At 56.2% G+C, this 15,940-nt stretch overlaps 1 protein-coding gene across 1 annotated transcript in view; it reads left to right on the plus strand.

Moving 5' to 3' along the window:
- The window catches only part of PLOD1 (procollagen-lysine,2-oxoglutarate 5-dioxygenase 1), a 28,122-nt gene that overhangs the window by 8,352 nt on the left and 3,830 nt on the right, over positions 1 to 15,940 (plus strand). Inside the window, exons 3-17 of the mRNA XM_060014539.1 lie at positions 43 to 176; positions 639 to 802; positions 1,956 to 2,068; positions 3,862 to 3,925; positions 5,242 to 5,339; positions 6,203 to 6,304; positions 6,878 to 7,009; positions 8,493 to 8,614; positions 10,548 to 10,652; positions 11,083 to 11,208; positions 11,496 to 11,637; positions 12,264 to 12,377; positions 13,042 to 13,107; positions 13,751 to 13,855; positions 15,091 to 15,237. Of these exons, the coding sequence (XP_059870522.1) occupies positions 43 to 176; positions 639 to 802; positions 1,956 to 2,068; positions 3,862 to 3,925; positions 5,242 to 5,339; positions 6,203 to 6,304; positions 6,878 to 7,009; positions 8,493 to 8,614; positions 10,548 to 10,652; positions 11,083 to 11,208; positions 11,496 to 11,637; positions 12,264 to 12,377; positions 13,042 to 13,107; positions 13,751 to 13,855; positions 15,091 to 15,237 (1,734 nt within the window). The remainder of the gene's footprint in view (positions 1 to 42; positions 177 to 638; positions 803 to 1,955; positions 2,069 to 3,861; positions 3,926 to 5,241; positions 5,340 to 6,202; positions 6,305 to 6,877; positions 7,010 to 8,492; positions 8,615 to 10,547; positions 10,653 to 11,082; positions 11,209 to 11,495; positions 11,638 to 12,263; positions 12,378 to 13,041; positions 13,108 to 13,750; positions 13,856 to 15,090; positions 15,238 to 15,940) is intronic.

Below are 15,940 nucleotides of genomic sequence, written 5' to 3' on the forward strand. Positions count from 1 at the left end.
TTTCTTTACCAAAAGCTCATGTTAAGGGGCCTTTCTCTGCAGGCGCTGGGGCTGGGGGAGGACTGGCATGGGGAGAAGGAGATGTCGGCAGGTGGAGGGCTGAAGGTTCGACTACTGAAGAAAGCCCTGGAGAAGCACGCAGACAAGGAGAACCTGGTCATTCTCTTCACAGACAGGTAGGCAGCTGAGAGGTAGAGGAATATTCTAGAATGAGGTCCTGCCAGGACATCAGGGTTGAGGGGGGTTACTCTAGCTAAGGTTGCCTGCAGTTTTAAGGGGTCTGTGAACCCCAGAAAAGACCCATGTCCACTCTTGGTGAAAAGATGGGTGGGAGGACCTGCCCAGGTATGGTGAGCTATGCTTTGAGTGTGAGATGGGCACAGATTATGGGGACCACGTCTCTGCCCAGGAAGGGGGTGGAAACGTGGTGGGCAGGGGCAAAGGCAACAGAGCAGATCTATTTCCCAGACGTGGCCTGGGGCTGGCGTGGGAGGAGGGGGGGAGCCTTGATCCCTGGTCTCCTCCTGCCTGTACCCTCCTGAGCCCCTGCCTCCCTCTCCCCCGCCCTGCTCTCCCCCGCCCCTTCTCCTCCCTGTTCACCTTTGCCCTGCCCTGTCTTCTCCCGGCTCTGGCCATAGCTACGACGTGGTGTTTGCCTCGGGGCCCCGAGAGCTCCTGAAGAAGTTCCGGCAGGCCAGGAGCCAGGTGGTCTTCTCTGCCGAGGAGCTCATCTACCCGGACCGCAGGCTGGAGGCCAAGTACCCGGTGGTATCTGACGGCAAGAGGTTCCTGGGCTCTGGAGGTGAGGGGCCCGGGTGCAGAGTGTGTGTCAGGCTGGGCAGGCTCCAGAGGGGTCCGTCTGCTGCCCGGGTGCGGATCCCCCCCGGCTTGACATCCCATGCGGATGGCTCACGGGTCCTGAATGCAGAATGACCTCAGTAGAACTCCTGATTTTTTAACCCTTAAATCAGCTTCTCTGCAATCTTCCTTGTCTCATTCAATAGCCCCCCATCTGCACAGGGCAAAACAGGGAGTCGGGAGTCACCCCTGATTCCTCCCTTGCCTTCCCGCACCTTAGTCCATCAGCAGGTCACACCACTTCCAGTTCAAAAGATCCCTGGAATCTGCCCTCTCATGTCCACGCCCCTTGCCGCTGCCTCATGGGGCCCCTGGCATAGGCAGTAGTCTCCTAACTGATCTGCCAGCCTCCACCCTCGCCCCTTCCAGTCCATCCTCCACCCAGCAGCCGGATGCGAGTCTGCACACATCACTCAGTGACTTCCTACTGCACGGAGAATAAAATCCATATTTTATTTTGGATTCCTCTGTCCAGCCACGGAAGGGGGATCCGCCCCCAGGGACCACGTTTCCCCATTGGCCAAGAGAGTTAGCACAGTCCAGATGGCCTGGCCCTGGCCCAGGGGTAGAGGTGTTCCCTAGGGCAGGGCCCTCCCTGGCTGCCCACCTTCTCCCTTTTCTCTTCCCTTCTCACCAGTCTGCACTGTAGCCTGGGGTCTGTGTGGGCCTTACCCTCTAAGCCCTCCTGTACTGTGTGACCTTGGCTCAGCCTCTGCCCTTCTCTGGGTCAAGTTTCTCAGATAACTGTAGAAAAGGGGCTCCAAGCCTATGCCCCACCAGCCCTGCTCTCCTGGGCTTCTGGTCTAATTCATTTATTCACCACCTGTGTGGTGCCCAGGACCTGAGCTGGTGCAGCTTAATGGACAGCACTGATTTTTCTCTCTGGGCTCAGTGGGAACTTGTCACCAAGTGGCATTAACTGGCAGGCTGTTTCCAACCTGTAGACATCACCTCTTCTCAATCCAGGAGGGCTTCTGAGAGGAGGCGGGGCTTATGGGTAAGGAAGAGGGAGGTGGATGAGAGGGGAGGCTGGGAAGAGGCCCCTGGCTTAGAGGCCGGAAGCTAAGTGTCTGTCTCTGTGTGTCCCCCACCCCCAGGCTTCATCGGTTATGCCCCCAACCTCAGCAAACTGGTGGCCGAGTGGGAGGGTCAGGACAGTGACAGTGACCAGCTCTTTTACACCAAGATCTTCTTGGACCCGGAGAAGAGGGTAAGAGGCAGTGGGTGGGACTGTGGGATCTTGACGCTGGATTCCCCCAGACCAGGCGGCACTGGGAGCAGCCCTTGCCCCCCAGGCCTGACCCCCTGGGTTAGGCATTGACACTCCATTTATCTATTCTTCGATTCACTCATTTTTTTCAGCAGGTATTTATTGAGTGCCTGTGGTGTGTGAGACACTGTCAGGTGTAGGGCAGGGATATGGCAATGAACAAGACAGTTGGGGTCTCTGCCCTCATGGACCTTCAAGCTGGGGACACAGGGAATTTACAGCCTCATGTCAGGTGGTGAGGATGGTCATGAAAGGAACTGACAGGCTGAGCCGCCCCTGCCCAACCCTACCTGGAGGGTTTCTAGGGGGCTGATGTGGTCTTGGCTGGACCTGGGCCCCAGAAGCTAGGCCTCTCAGCCTGTCTCAAGGCAGGGATCATTGGGGAATTCCCTGGTGGTCCAGGGGATAGGACTCTGAACTTTCATTGCCGAGCATGCGGGTTCAATCCCTGGTTGGGGGACTAAGATCCCTCAAGCCACGTGGCAAGGCCAAAAAAAGAAAAGCAGAGATCATTGAGGGGAATGGAGGCCGTAGAACTGGGCCAGTGTAGCCCCAAAGCCAGCCGGTGTCCTCTGGGCAGGCAGGAAATTTAGGGAGCCCTTGAGGGGCGTCAGTATTCCTGGATTCTTCCCTGCTTACCCGCCCAACCCCTGTTTATTCTGTGCTGCGTGATGTAGGGTAACTCACTTTCCCTCTTTGGGCCTCGATTTTGGTTATCCATGAAATAATGAAATGAAGCAATTGGGCTTGTGCAGTGGAAACTATGAACTTGATCTTTAGTTAGCTCAGTCCTTGCTCCTCCTTCCCCTTTGCCTCCAGTGACATTGCTAGGAGAAGCCCATGGTCTAAAACAAAACAGTGGAGCTGTTCTCTGTGGGATGAAGGCTGAGCCTAGAGTGTCACTTGGCCTGGCCTAGGGCTCCATGAGACACAGTCAGATCTCGAAGAGGCAGCATTATGCAGTGAACGTGGACCTCAGGGCCAGGCTGCCAGGCTCAGATGCCAGCTTAGCCAATTACTAAGTGTGTGACCTTGAGCAAGTTATCCAACCTCTCTGTGCCTTGTTTGTTTTTTTTAATTTTTATTTATTTATTTACTTACTTATTTGGCTGCGTTGGGTCTTCACTGCTGCGCACGGGCTTTCTCTAGTTGCGGCGAGCGGGGGCTACCCTTCGTTGCGGTGCGCGGTGCGCGGGCTTCTCATTGCCGTGGCTCCTCTTATTGTGGAGCACGGGCTCTAGGCACGTGGGCTCCAGTAGTTGTGGCACGCGGGCTCAGTAGTTGTGGCTTGTGGGCTCTAGAGCGCAGGCTCAGTAGTTGTGGCGCACGGGCTTAGTTGCTCCGCGGCATGTGGGATCTTCAAGGGTGTTGTGTGGATTAAATTAATGTACATATAATACTTAGGATGTGATTGGCACATAGTAAAGTGCTAAACAAGCATTTGTTGTTACTACGGTGGTTGTAGTAGTTGAACGAGCTGTTTCCTTGGATTCCTTCCAGTTCTGAGAGTCCCTGGTTCTCTATGAATAGAGCCACTAGACTAGTAGATCCCAGGGGCTTGGCCACTGGCTGGCCTTCCCAAGGCTCCCAGCTGCCCTGATGTGACAGGGCGAAGTGGGTGTGGGGAAAGGAAGTGGCAGAAGTGGGAGGACAGATTCCCCACACTGGGTGATGGAGCCTTGTCCTCTGCCAGGGCCTGTCCCTGCTGCAGCCTGGTGCCCTCTTTCCTGCAGGAGGGGATCAACATCACCCTGGACCACCGTTGCCGTATCTTCCAGAATCTGGATGGAGCCTTGGGTGAGCAGCCCTGACAGGGAGGGGGATCCTGAGAGGAGTGGTAAGGAGATGAGGATTCCAGGTAGGGCCTGAGCCGAGGAGGTTCCTCTCGGGTTGTTGTGCTGGGATGTCACCCACCTCATGCCCAGGTCCCCAGAGACCACCTGGATGTCCTCTGGGGGCAGAGCTGTGTCTCTCTAGGGGTGGAGAGAGGAGGGCTAAGAGGTCATTCCAGAGAGCCTGCCGGCCACCAGGGCTTAGCCTGGGAGGGGCTGGGTGATGCGCTCAGCGGGTACCGGATCCCTGCCCTGCATAACTGGTCTTTAGAGGTGAGCCTGCTTCACCTCCTTCCCCTGCCCTCCCACCTCCCAGGTGAAGACTTCCTGGGCTGGGGGCAGGGAGTTGATGGATGACTTCGGGAGCAGAGAGGCCCCTTGGCCCTTGAAACCACAAATGCTCTTGGCCTGGTCCTGTCGGTGGCTGGCGATGACATTGCTTTGCCACTATCTTGCTGGGTGACCTCAGGCAAGACACGCACACACACCCCTCAGGCCTCAGTTTTCCCATGCTTAGAAAAGAGAATTTGGACCAGATCATTGATTGGTGATTTAACGGGGTAAATGGACCCCTTTGAGAATCTGAGGAGAGCTCCGGCTCCCCTCCCAGGGAGGTGCAGAAGCATGGCACGCTTTGGCCTGTGGGTTCTGGGAGTTTGTGGACCTCTGTTAAGAAGCTGGGTCCAGACCACCTCTTAGGTGGATCGGGAGCTTGCACAGAGGGGCTCCCATCACGTGATCACCTACCACAAAAGGCCTCCCAGCCCGGCGTCTTCTCAGGCCTCTGGGAAAAGGCCCTTCTGCCTTTTATAACTGTCAGGCAAGGCAGCGTCCTACCCGCTGTCTTACGTGCAGACTGACCAGGTCAGAGCTAGGATATTGGGACCCTATTGCAGGGGCTTTCTCCACTGGGACAGGATCTGTCCCTGCCCGACCCAGGCCTCCCTGCTGGTTGAACTGCACCTGGAGCTGGGATGTTTCAGGTCTTTGCTTGCTCCCATCCTCTGCTTCTGGCTCTAATAAGTAATCACAACAAACAGTAGGGGTTGCCATGGATTCCATGCCTACCACGTGCCAGGCGTGGTGCTAAGTGCTCGCAGGACACGGAATCCTCCCACTCTAACCCCCATTTTACAGATGAGGAAACTGAGGCTCAGAGAGGTGAAGTGACTAGCCCACGGCCTCACTGGGGGAGGCTTCGGATTCCAGCCCATCCTGTGAGCCCTGGAGCTTGGCCTGTGGGCCTGATGCTGGACACGTCTCTGCTCTCTGCCCCCACAGATGAGGTGGTGCTCAAGTTTGAAATGGGCCAAGTGAGAGCAAGGAACCTGGCTTACGACACCCTCCCAGTCCTGATTCATGGCAATGGGCCTACCAAGGTAGGGAGGGGCCCCAGCTCCCGGGGGAGAGTGGGATGGGGGTCCAGAATCCCAATTGTGCTCCCACTGTGACACCACAGCTTCTCCTTGGGGTCAGGGCCAGCCACCTGGGACCCACTCATTGCCTCTGACCTCACATCTGAGTTCAGTATGGTGCCTTCTCTCCTTACTGTGGTGGTTGGTGATGCCCTGTCCATCTCTGCTGGACCACAAAGGAGGCTCCTGTCCGTATCCAGGCCCAGACTGGGCTGCCCTGAGTCATCTGTACTCTGCCACTCCCGGGCAGGCTTGTTTCTACATTCAACAAACATCGATTGAATGTTTGTAGCAGGGCCTGAGGACTCGCCAGCCCTGAACAGGACAGACTGTTCCCTGTGCTCCCAGAGCTACAGAAGGGGCGGGGGAGCAGGCCAGACCCAACTGGCCCCTGGGGAACGGTCCCCTGGATCACAGCACATTTCTTGGAGTGTGGTCCTTGACCACCCTCGTCGGAATCACGTGGACGGAGGGGAAGGAGAGGGTGTTCAAATGCAGATTTCCTGATGCCACCCAAGAGCTGCTCATTTGGAATGTCTGCAGGGGTGGGGCTCAGGAATCTGCATTTTCCAAGCTCCCAGGAGATCCAAAGATGAAGAAGCACCAGAGCGCTGAGTCCTCCCTCGGCCCTCCCTCAGAGCAGCTTTGGTGATCTCCAGGGGGACGGACATGCTCTCCAAGTCCCACCCCAAATAAAGCCACATTTCTGCCCCCTTAGGGGAGGCTGGGGTGCAGGCCCACAAGGGGCCCAGGGAGATGTGCCTTGTTGGTTGGAGGGGGCGGGGGGGCTGAGCCTGTTTCCTCTCAGACCCCTCGTCTCCCCACAGCTGCAGCTGAACTACCTGGGCAACTACATCCCACGCTTCTGGACCTTTGAGACGGGATGTGCTGTGTGTGATGAGGGCCTGCGCAGCCTCAAGGGCATCGGGGTGAGGCTGCTGGACCCCGGGGTTCCGTTCCTCGGGCAGGGGAGGATGGTGGATTCTGGAGACTCTGTTGCCTTTGGTGGGAGGTAAAGGGGTCACCTCCCTGTCTGGGGTTCCATCCTCCCCCGCCTCACCTATGCACCTCCTCCTGGAAACCTTCTCAAACTACACGCTCCAGCTTCCCCCAGATGCCTACGTTCCGGTTTCTTTTGCCTGGTCCTTCGGGTACTCCTGCAGCCTTCTCCCCATCCCACAAAACTTACTCCTCATTTAAGGCCCACCTCAGACCCCATGCCAGCCAAGCCCTCCCGACGGCGTGCCGTCAACCTGTCCTCGCTCCACGTCTGGGCTCACGCTGCTCTGGTCCCCGGCAGGGACAGCCTCCTGCTGCTTCCCTGCCAGTCCCTGCCTCTGCCATCTGCACATCCTGCTCGGAGCGCCCCGTCCCAGGCCCCTTTCCTGCTAAGTCCGCAAGCGTCTGCCTGTGGTCCAGATCCCTCAGGCCATCCTCGGGGCTCAGCGGTGGCGCAGTGGCTGGACATCGCCGGACTCTTGTGCCGCCCTCTCCCCATGCAGGATGAAGCTCTGCCCATGGTCCTGGTTGGCGTGTTCATCGAACAGCCCACGCCGTTCCTGTCCCTGTTCTTCCAGCGTCTCCTGCGCCTCCACTACCCCCGGAAACGGCTGCGGCTTTTCATTCACAGCCATGTGAGTAGCAGGCACTTGGTGGGGTCGCCGTGTGGCTTGGGTCAAGGGCTCAGCCTCACAAGACGCCCTGAGACCTCTGAGGAAGTGACTGAACGAGGGTTGTCTGGGCCAAACGGAAGTGGGCAGTGGGCTGTATCCCCAGTCGCTGGGTTCACTCGGGAGTCAGACTGGCCGGGTTTGAACCCCAACATCACTGCTTATATTAGCTGTGTGACCTTGGGCATGTTATTCAACCTCTCTGGGCTTCAGTTTTCTCATCTCTTAGGTCTATTAGGTAGGGATAATGTTAGAGCAGGCCACGTAGAATTGCTGCAAGGGTTAAACAAGTTGCATAGTAGGTGCTCTCAGCTGATGTCATTGTCATTGTTTCCCTTCCTGGTCCAGGCTGTCTTTCCTGATTTGACCTGGTGATGGTCAAATTGGTTTTCATTCTTTGAGTACCTTCTGAGGAATCGGGGAGGGCCTGGAGGCCTGCTACTTTGTGGCTCGCAGGGCTAGCTCCCTCCCTTGCCTGCCTCTCCTTCCCAGCCAGATAAAGTCCCACCTCTCAGCTTTTGCTGAGAGAAGCCAGATACGCTCTCCAAATTCTACCTGCTGTTTAGGCTCCTTGCCTTCCCTAGAGTCTTCTCAGCTGCCCCGTCTAGGGCCACCCCTTTCCGAGACCTCTCGGCCCTGACTGTCTGCACCCCACCCCCAGGGACCTGTGGTCCCCCACTCAGCTCAGCTCTGCGTGGGTCACAGACATTCATTCAACTGTGCCACCTGGAAACAGGACGAGGGTGTAGGTCCTGCCCTTGGGAGGCTCCCAGCTTCCCTGGAGACATCAAACCTCACACGCATGAACTGTGACTTTGTATAGAAAAAGAGAAGTGTTCCAGGCAGTCTTTGAGGACCTGCTTTGTGCTCTGCCTTGTTGAGTCCTTGCAGTGACCCCGTGAGGGGGGCATGATCACCCTCCCATTTTACAGAGGAGGAAACTGAAGCTGAGACGGGTGAAGTGACTTGTCCAAGTTCATGCAGCGAATCAGAGCAGAGCTGGGTTTCTCTCTGAACCCTGGGTTTGTTTCTAAACACCCTGCTCCTTCCGCTTCCCGGTGCAGGGGCTCCAGGTATAAACTGTTTTTCAGAGTGCACTTTGAAGATCGCCTGGAGCATTTTATAGCAAAGCAGACTCCCCCCTGAGCCACACCCTGGCCCAGCAGAATCAGCGACTATGGGTGTGTGGCTTGTGGGGTGAGGGGCACTGTTCTGGTGACAGAGGCTCTTAAGAGGCCTGTGGGCCTGGCCTGGTCAGAGGAGGATGGTCCAAGGATGGCCAGGAAGGGCACTGCATGCAGAAGGTCTGGTGTGGGCAGAGTTCTGGGGATAGGAAAGCAGATGGCCAGGATGCTCCAGGAATGATGGAGAGCAGCTTGCAGTAGCAGAAGGTGCTGTGGTCCCTGGGGTGAAGCCTCATCCTCACCCTCCATCCCCTCACCCCCAGGAGCAGCAACATAAGACTCAGGTGGAGCAGTTCCTGGCAGAGCATGGCAGCGAGTACCTGTCTGTGAAACTGCTGGGCCCCGAGGTGCGGGTGGCGAACGCGGACGCCAGGAACATGGGCGTGTGAGTTGGGGGTGGCGGCAGAGGGGCTGCAGTATCAGGAGCACCAGGCGGGGAGACAGGTTCAGAAGGCTGTGTGGTCTCCAGCAAGTCCTGCCCCTCTCTGGGCCTCAGTGTTCCCATCTCTCAAATGGGGAAATAGTTGAGCCAACCTCGGTGCTCCTGGGAGGGGCTGAGCACTGTCAATTGGATTCAGGAAGCAAATGAGAGAAAGAGGAAGGACTGGAGGCCCAGAGTAGATAAATGCTGACAATAGAGAAACAATCTCTGATTTTTTTTCCTTTATCATTAAAACAAACAAGTAATTTGTGTTGACTATAAAAGAATTAGAAAGTCCAGATCCGAGACTGGCAAATGTTTTATAAAGGACTAGCTAGTAAGTCTGTGTAAATTGGCTTTGTGGGCTCAGCCGTGACCACTCAGCCCGGCTATTGGAGCATGAATGAGTGTGGCAGCGCTCCAATAACATTTTATTTATCAACACTGAAATTTGAATTTCATAGGATTTTCACATGACTTCTTTTGATTTTTGTGTTCCCCAACCATTTAAAAATGTAAAACTGTTCTTACAGAGTTGTGGGATGGGGTGGGGAGGGATGGATTGGGAGTTTGGGATTAGCAGATGCAAGCTATTATCTATAAGATGGATAAACAACAAGGTCCTACGGCTTCCCTGGTGGCGCAGTGGTTGAGAGTCTGCCCGCGGACGCGGGGGACACGGGTTCGTGCCCCAGTCCGGGAAGATCCCACGTGCTGTGGAGCGGCTGGGCCTGTGAGCCACGCCCGCTGAGCCTGCGCATCCGGAGCCTGTGCTCCGCAACCGGAGAGGCCACAACAGTGAGAGGCCCGCCTACCGCAAAACAAACAAACAAAAACAACAAGGTCCTACTGTATAGTACAGGGAACTATATTCAATATCCTGCAATAAACCATAATGGAAAAGAATATGAAAAAGAATGTGTGTGTGTGTGTGTGTGTGTATGGGTGTGTGTATAACTGAATCACTTTGCTGTACAGCGGAAATTAACACAACATTGTAAATCAACTATACGTCAATAAAATAAATTAAAAAAACACAACAAACCGTTCTTAGCTCACGAGCTAACCAGGCAGTGGGCTAGATTTGGACTGTGGCCCGTAGTTTGCTGAGCCCAGCACCAGATAAACAAAAAAAACATAGATTTTTTTTTTTTTATGTAACTATTGTTGACTTACAATATTGTGTTAATTTCAGGTGTACAGCTTCAGATTCCTTTCCATTATAGGTTATTATAAGATATCGAATATCGTTCTCTGTGCTGGAGAGTAAATCCTTATTTTTTATTTTATATCTAGTGGTTTGTATCTGTTAATCCCATACTCCTAATCTATCTCTCCCCCTCCCCTTTCCCCTTTGGTAACCATAAGTTTGTTTTCTATGTCTATGAGTCTATTTCTGTTTTGTAAATAAGTTGGTTTGTATTACTTTATTAGAATCCATGCATAAGTGATATCACATTTGTCTTTCTCTGTCTGACTTACTTTACTTAGTATGAGATTTTTAAGGCTTTGGGTACAAGTTGTCAAACTCTCCTCCAGAAAGGCAGAAACAGTTTACCCACAGCCCCGGGCAGTGTAGGCACCTGTCTGTGGGCCTGCTCTTGCCAGTAGCAAGGTTTTCAGGGCACTAGACACCACTTGCCAGGCTCTGGGCCTTGTCTTGACAGCTCCGTAGCCCAGGGGTTGTGTCTCAAAGTTGGGAGGGACCTGGAGGTGGCTGGTCCCAACCTGCAGCAGGGCCGGCCTGAACTCCCTAAAGACCCTTGGCTGGTACCTGGTGATCGTAGATAATGGGCAATGGTTGGGGACTGCAGCCTGAGGGTAGCTCTGGGATCCTGGGTGGGGAGGTTGGTGCCAGAACCCTGTCCCCGCTGACCCTGTGTCCCCCTCCCTGCAGGGACTTGTGCCGGCAGGACCGTGGCTGCACCTACTACTTCAGCATAGATGCCGATGTGGCCCTGACCGAGCCCAAAACCCTGCAGCTGCTAATCGAACAGAACAAGTGAGGCTTGGGTGGGCTGTGCCTGCTGGAACAGCAGGCCCTCGGAGCCAGGGCTCACGATGTCCCTGGGCCTGGGCCTGGGCCTGGGGTGGGAGCCCCTCCCCTGTCTTTCTCCTCCTCCCCCGCCTTGGCCTCACCTATGACCCCAGGCTTTTCCCAGCCTGGCTACCTTGGTCTAGGACGTTCCCCACCTCCCGGCCACAAGCCCCAGCCTCACCCCCCCACTCCCATCCCCCCAACCCCCCCCCCCAGCCTTTCCTGACTGCCCTGTGGGAGGGAGCTGGCACCAGATGGGCCAGACCCAGCTCCAGGCCCTACCCTAGGGAGGTGCTTGCAGGGTGAAGGCACTGTCCCTCCCCTTCCCCATACCTGGGTCTGCCCCAACCTCCCCGTGGCAGAGGGACTCCCTCTGAGGTGCTTCCTTCCCCAGGAATGTCATCGCCCCGTTGATGACCCGCCACGGGAGGCTGTGGTCGAACTTCTGGGGGGCACTGAGTGCAGATGGCTACTACGCCCGCTCCGAGGACTACGTGGACATTGTGCAGGGACGGCGTGTGTGAGTACCTGCAGGACGGGGGGCACCCTCATCTGTTTCCCTCCCTAGTATTCCTGTCCTATTGCTGTCAAATTCCTGTTTAACTGAAGAAAGGAAGACTGCAGTCAGACACACAGAAGGACTTTCTGATTGTTATCCTGGGCCCATGTGCCCAGGGTGGGGGAATCAAATCACCACCATCGTGCCCTCCCAGCCTGTGACTGCCCCTTTCCTCCTCCCCCTGACCCCCAGACTATGACCCCTCGCCATCGCCTGTGGCCCCCTCCATCTTCCTTTCTCTCCTTTAGCGGCGTCTGGAACGTGCCCTACATCTCAAACATCTACCTGATCAAGGGCAGTGCCCTGCGGGCTGAGCTGCAGGAGATGGACCTATTCCACCACAGCAAGCTGGACCCGGACATGGCCTTCTGTGCCAATATCCGGCAGCAGGTTAGCCCGGGCTGGGCAGTCAGAAGAGGCCCTGTTGACAGGGAAGATGGGCCACCTTGTCACCATAGGCCCTGCAGCTTCTGAGATCCCAGCAGGGCTGCTTCAAGGCTGCCAGGCCCTGGTGGGGGCACTTGGGGCCCCGGGCATGAGGGCTGGTCCTCGGGATCTGCAGGATCATTTTTTTCACACCACCTGTTTTCACACCACCTCTTTTATTTACATTTTCGACAGAGCCTAAAGAAAACTTTCTACCTAAAACTTTCCACCTTTACACCAAGTAATGTGCCCGAGATGCCCTTACCCTATCCCCGTGCCCCACCCAATATTATTTTGTGGTTATTTTAAAGACTATAACGGCAGGGTAATGTTTCCCCTGTGCCCACAACTTACTCCAGGATCAGAACACCATCCTTTTCTTTTGCACATTCATTCTTTCATTCCTGTTCAGTCCTCCAGGAAGTCTTCCTTGATTGCAACCCCAGTGTCAGGCCTCATCCAGGCACTGGGGAGATGAGGTGAACTCAAATTCGGTGGGCAGAGGAGGCTGCAGTCGTGCCCCCCCACCCCACCCCTGGGGGCGTGCAGGGGAGAGGGAGGGTCTCTTCCATCCGGCCCGTTCTCCCCAGGATGTGTTCCTGTTCCTGACCAACCGGCACGCCTTCGGCCACCTGCTGTCCCTGGACAGCTACCAAACCACCCACCTCCATAACGACCTCTGGGAGGTGTTCAGCAACCCCGAGGTGAGGCCCTTCGTGGGTGGGCAGGGGTGGGAGCGGAGGAGACCCCGGTGATCCTGTGGCCTGAGGAGCCTCCCTCTCACAGCCTGACCTTGGCTGGGACCCCAAGCCACCCCCACCCCCGCCGCCTCCCTCTGCCCCAGGGGCTTGTTGGGCAGGATTTCAGTGGGGAGAGGAGAATATCGCCAGAGGCAGCGCCGTCTGGTGGAGGAGGGACCAGGAGTCAGAGGCCGAGGTTTGTGGTCCATCAGCTGTGACTTAGTTGAGCCTCTCCACCTTTGGAGCCTCGGTTATCTTAGCTCTAAAATGGGTGTACTGTCCCAGCCTGTCTCACCTCTGAGGGTGTTGTGATGACAGCATCCCTAGACGTTGCAAGCTTGTGGCTGATGTGGGCACATGTACATACCTGCAGGCAGACCTGTACACACACACACACACGTGTACACGCACATGCAGACACCCCCTCCTGCAGGCACACTTGTGGGCCCATCAGCTCACATGACCCAGTGGCACAGGCACATACCGGCTCCCCACCCCCCCCCGCCCCACCCCCCAGGGGGCTTGCGGGGCAGAACTCCATCTTGGAGCAGCGCATGCGGTGGAACAAGGGGTGAGCCCGAGCTGGCCCAGGCAGGCCCGAGAACCCCACCTCTCCCACTCCCCACAGGACTGGAAGGAGAAGTACATCCACGAGAACTACACCAAGGCCCTGGCAGGGAAGATGGTGGAGATGGTAAGGACTGGAGGCCGTTTGGGAACAAAGCTCCTGGATTCACATCCGGCACCTGCTGCAGGGAGGGGGACAGACAGCAGAGGAGCAAAGCCGGCTGACCCGGGCGGGGAGAAGGCACCTTTCTATGCTCTGGCACTGCGTGGGGTGAGGGAATGGACAGTGGGATGGGCGCCCTCCTCCTGTGGGCACTTTCCAACTGGAGTCTGCAGGGGCCTGGGGGTGCCTGACGCTTCTTCCCTGGCCTGAACAAGAAAGAAGAAAATATCCCCAAATGTGGTCTCAACTGTGGACCGTGGGCCTAGGATGAGAAACAAATGCTTCTCTGCTTCTCCCGGAGCCTGCGGGCCTCTGCTCCCTTGGGGCACTGGGGATACGCACGTCCCTTTCCTCGCCCTGGCTGCTCCTGGCTGAGAAGGGCAAGCTCTGAGCTCTGCTTCCTTCTCCCTTCAGCAGCTCACTGAGCCCCTGCTCCCTGGGGCCGCTGGTGGGGACATGGAGGGCCCACAGACTGCAGTGTGTGGGACCGGGCATAGACCACATGATGGGCCTTGCCTGCGGTGGGTTCTGCAGAGGGCCATGGGGGCAGGGGGAGAATGCGGTGATGCCACTCTGGACCCTGTGACCGAGTCCCCGCCCTCCCCAGCCTTGCCCAGACGTCTACTGGTTCCCCATCTTCACGGAGACGGCCTGTGATGAGCTGGTGGGAGAAATGGAGCACTATGGCCAGTGGTCTCTGGGAGATAACAAGGTAGGGGTCCCAGGCGCCTGGACCGCGGCTGATGGGGGCCGCCCCTCCCACCATGCCTGCCCTCTGGGCTCTTTTCCTGGCAAGCCAGCCAAGCTCTCTGGGACTCTTGGAGATGGGGGCACTGGCAGGGGGGCCTGCAGGTGCTGAGGAGTAGAGGGATTGAGAAATGGGATGGGGTGTTGGTCCTCAAGCTGCCACTGCCGCTGGGTGACTTTGAGCTACCTTAAGCTTCAATGGCAGGTTTTCCAGTTCCTGGTTTCTCATTAGAATGATGTAGCTTCCTTCCCCAGATGAGGCGTGGATGGAGATGGGGGAGGAATGAGCAAGTGTGGGACGCAGAAGAATTAGGAAGCAACAGCAGTGCCAAGTTCACCAGACAGCAGAAGCAAGGGGCATGGTGGATGTGACAGGCTGTGCACTCCCTGAAGGAGGGATTCATACCTGCAACCTGCACCCATCTTGGAAAGTTCAGGAACCATTTTTAAAGGCACATGAGCCCCTGGGCCTCTGTGCCTCAGAGACCGGCTAACCTTTGGGCTGGCAGCTTGCCTAAGCAGTGGTTCTGGTTACTGCCTAACCTACATGCTTGGTGGCAGAGCTCATCCGCAGAACCCAGTAACTCACGTAGCCCATGTGTGAGGTCTGGTGAACCCTTGTGCTCCACTGACCGGGCCAGCCCTGGGATGCTAGTGCCCCAGCTAACCTGTGGCCTTCTGCATCGGCTTCCTGTGCTGTGTAACAAATCACCACAAAGTTTATCAGCTTAAAACAACACCCATTTATTATCTCCCAGTTTCTGTGGGTCGGGAGTCCGGCTCAGGGCCTCACAAGGCTGCAGTCATGGTATCAGCCGGGATTGGGGTCTCATCTGAGGCCTGGGGTCCTTTTCCCAGCTCATGTGGCAGAACTCATTTCTTTGCAGCTGTAGAATTTCAGGCAGCTTGCTCCTTCCAGGCCAGTAGGACACAGAGTCTCCCTCTTCAAGATCCTCCTTGAAGGGCCCACCCAGGATGAGTTCCTTTTTGATTAACCCAAAGTCAATAGACTGCTTACATTAATTACATCTGCTCATCCCCTTCACTTTTGTCCTGTAACCTAACCTTATCCCATCGGGTTCACAGGTCAAAGGGAGGGGATTAGGCAGAGCCTGTACACCAGGGGGCTGGAATTCCAGCGGGGTGGCAGGGGGCCCATCTTAGAGTTCTGCTTACCACACTCTCCTTGGTCACTTCCAGGACAACCGCATCCAGGGTGGCTACGAAAACGTGCCGACCATAGACATCCACATGAACCAGATCAACTTTGAGCGGGAGTGGCACAAGTTCCTGGTGGAGTACATCGCCCCCATGACGGAGAAACTCTACCCAGGCTACTACACCAGGGTGGGCGTGCCTGGGGTGCAGCCAGGATGAGGGCTTGGGGTGGAGTGGCTGGGGCTTGTGGGGAGGAGGGTGTTCCTGGCTCGGGGGAGAAGTGATGGAATATTTGGTCTCCAGGAGTGAAGTCTCCTCCCATCAGGTGTGAGGCAGGGCCCTGGGAGGCATCTAGGGTAATGGAAGGCCCCTGGGCCTCTAGCCTCTGACTCACTCCTTTGCATCTTTCCCTGTGTACTTAAATCCTGCCTCAGTGACTCCTATGCTAGCCCACCAAACAAGCCCCCAGTTAGCTGGCCAGCGTGCCCATTCCTTCAGCTCCTCCGTCGTGTGTCTTTTGACTGTCTCTTTGGCTTTTGCACTCCTTCTCTCAGTCACCTCCTCTTTAAATGGTTTTCTCCAAATACCTGCTTTGAGTGTGCCTGGGCCTTACCCTCAAGGAATCACCAGCCAGGACGGGTCGTGAGGATTAAGTTCATTTCCTTCCTTCTTTTTCTCCCCTCCTGTCCTCTCCATCCTCTCTTTCTCCCTCTCTTCCCTCCTTTCCTCCATGTCCTCCCCTTCCTTCCCTTTCCTTCTTTTCCTTCCCTTCCTCCCCACATTTTAACTAAGAACCTTTTCTGTGCCACGCACTGGAGAACACAGCATAAACAGACTGCTCTCCTGGCTAACGTTCCAGCGATTGGATGAGGGGTCCCTTCTATGCACCCCT

This window comes from Delphinus delphis, chromosome 1 (assembly GCF_949987515.2).
Source record: "Delphinus delphis chromosome 1, mDelDel1.2, whole genome shotgun sequence".
Classification (NCBI taxonomy): Eukaryota; Metazoa; Chordata; class Mammalia; order Artiodactyla; family Delphinidae; genus Delphinus; species Delphinus delphis.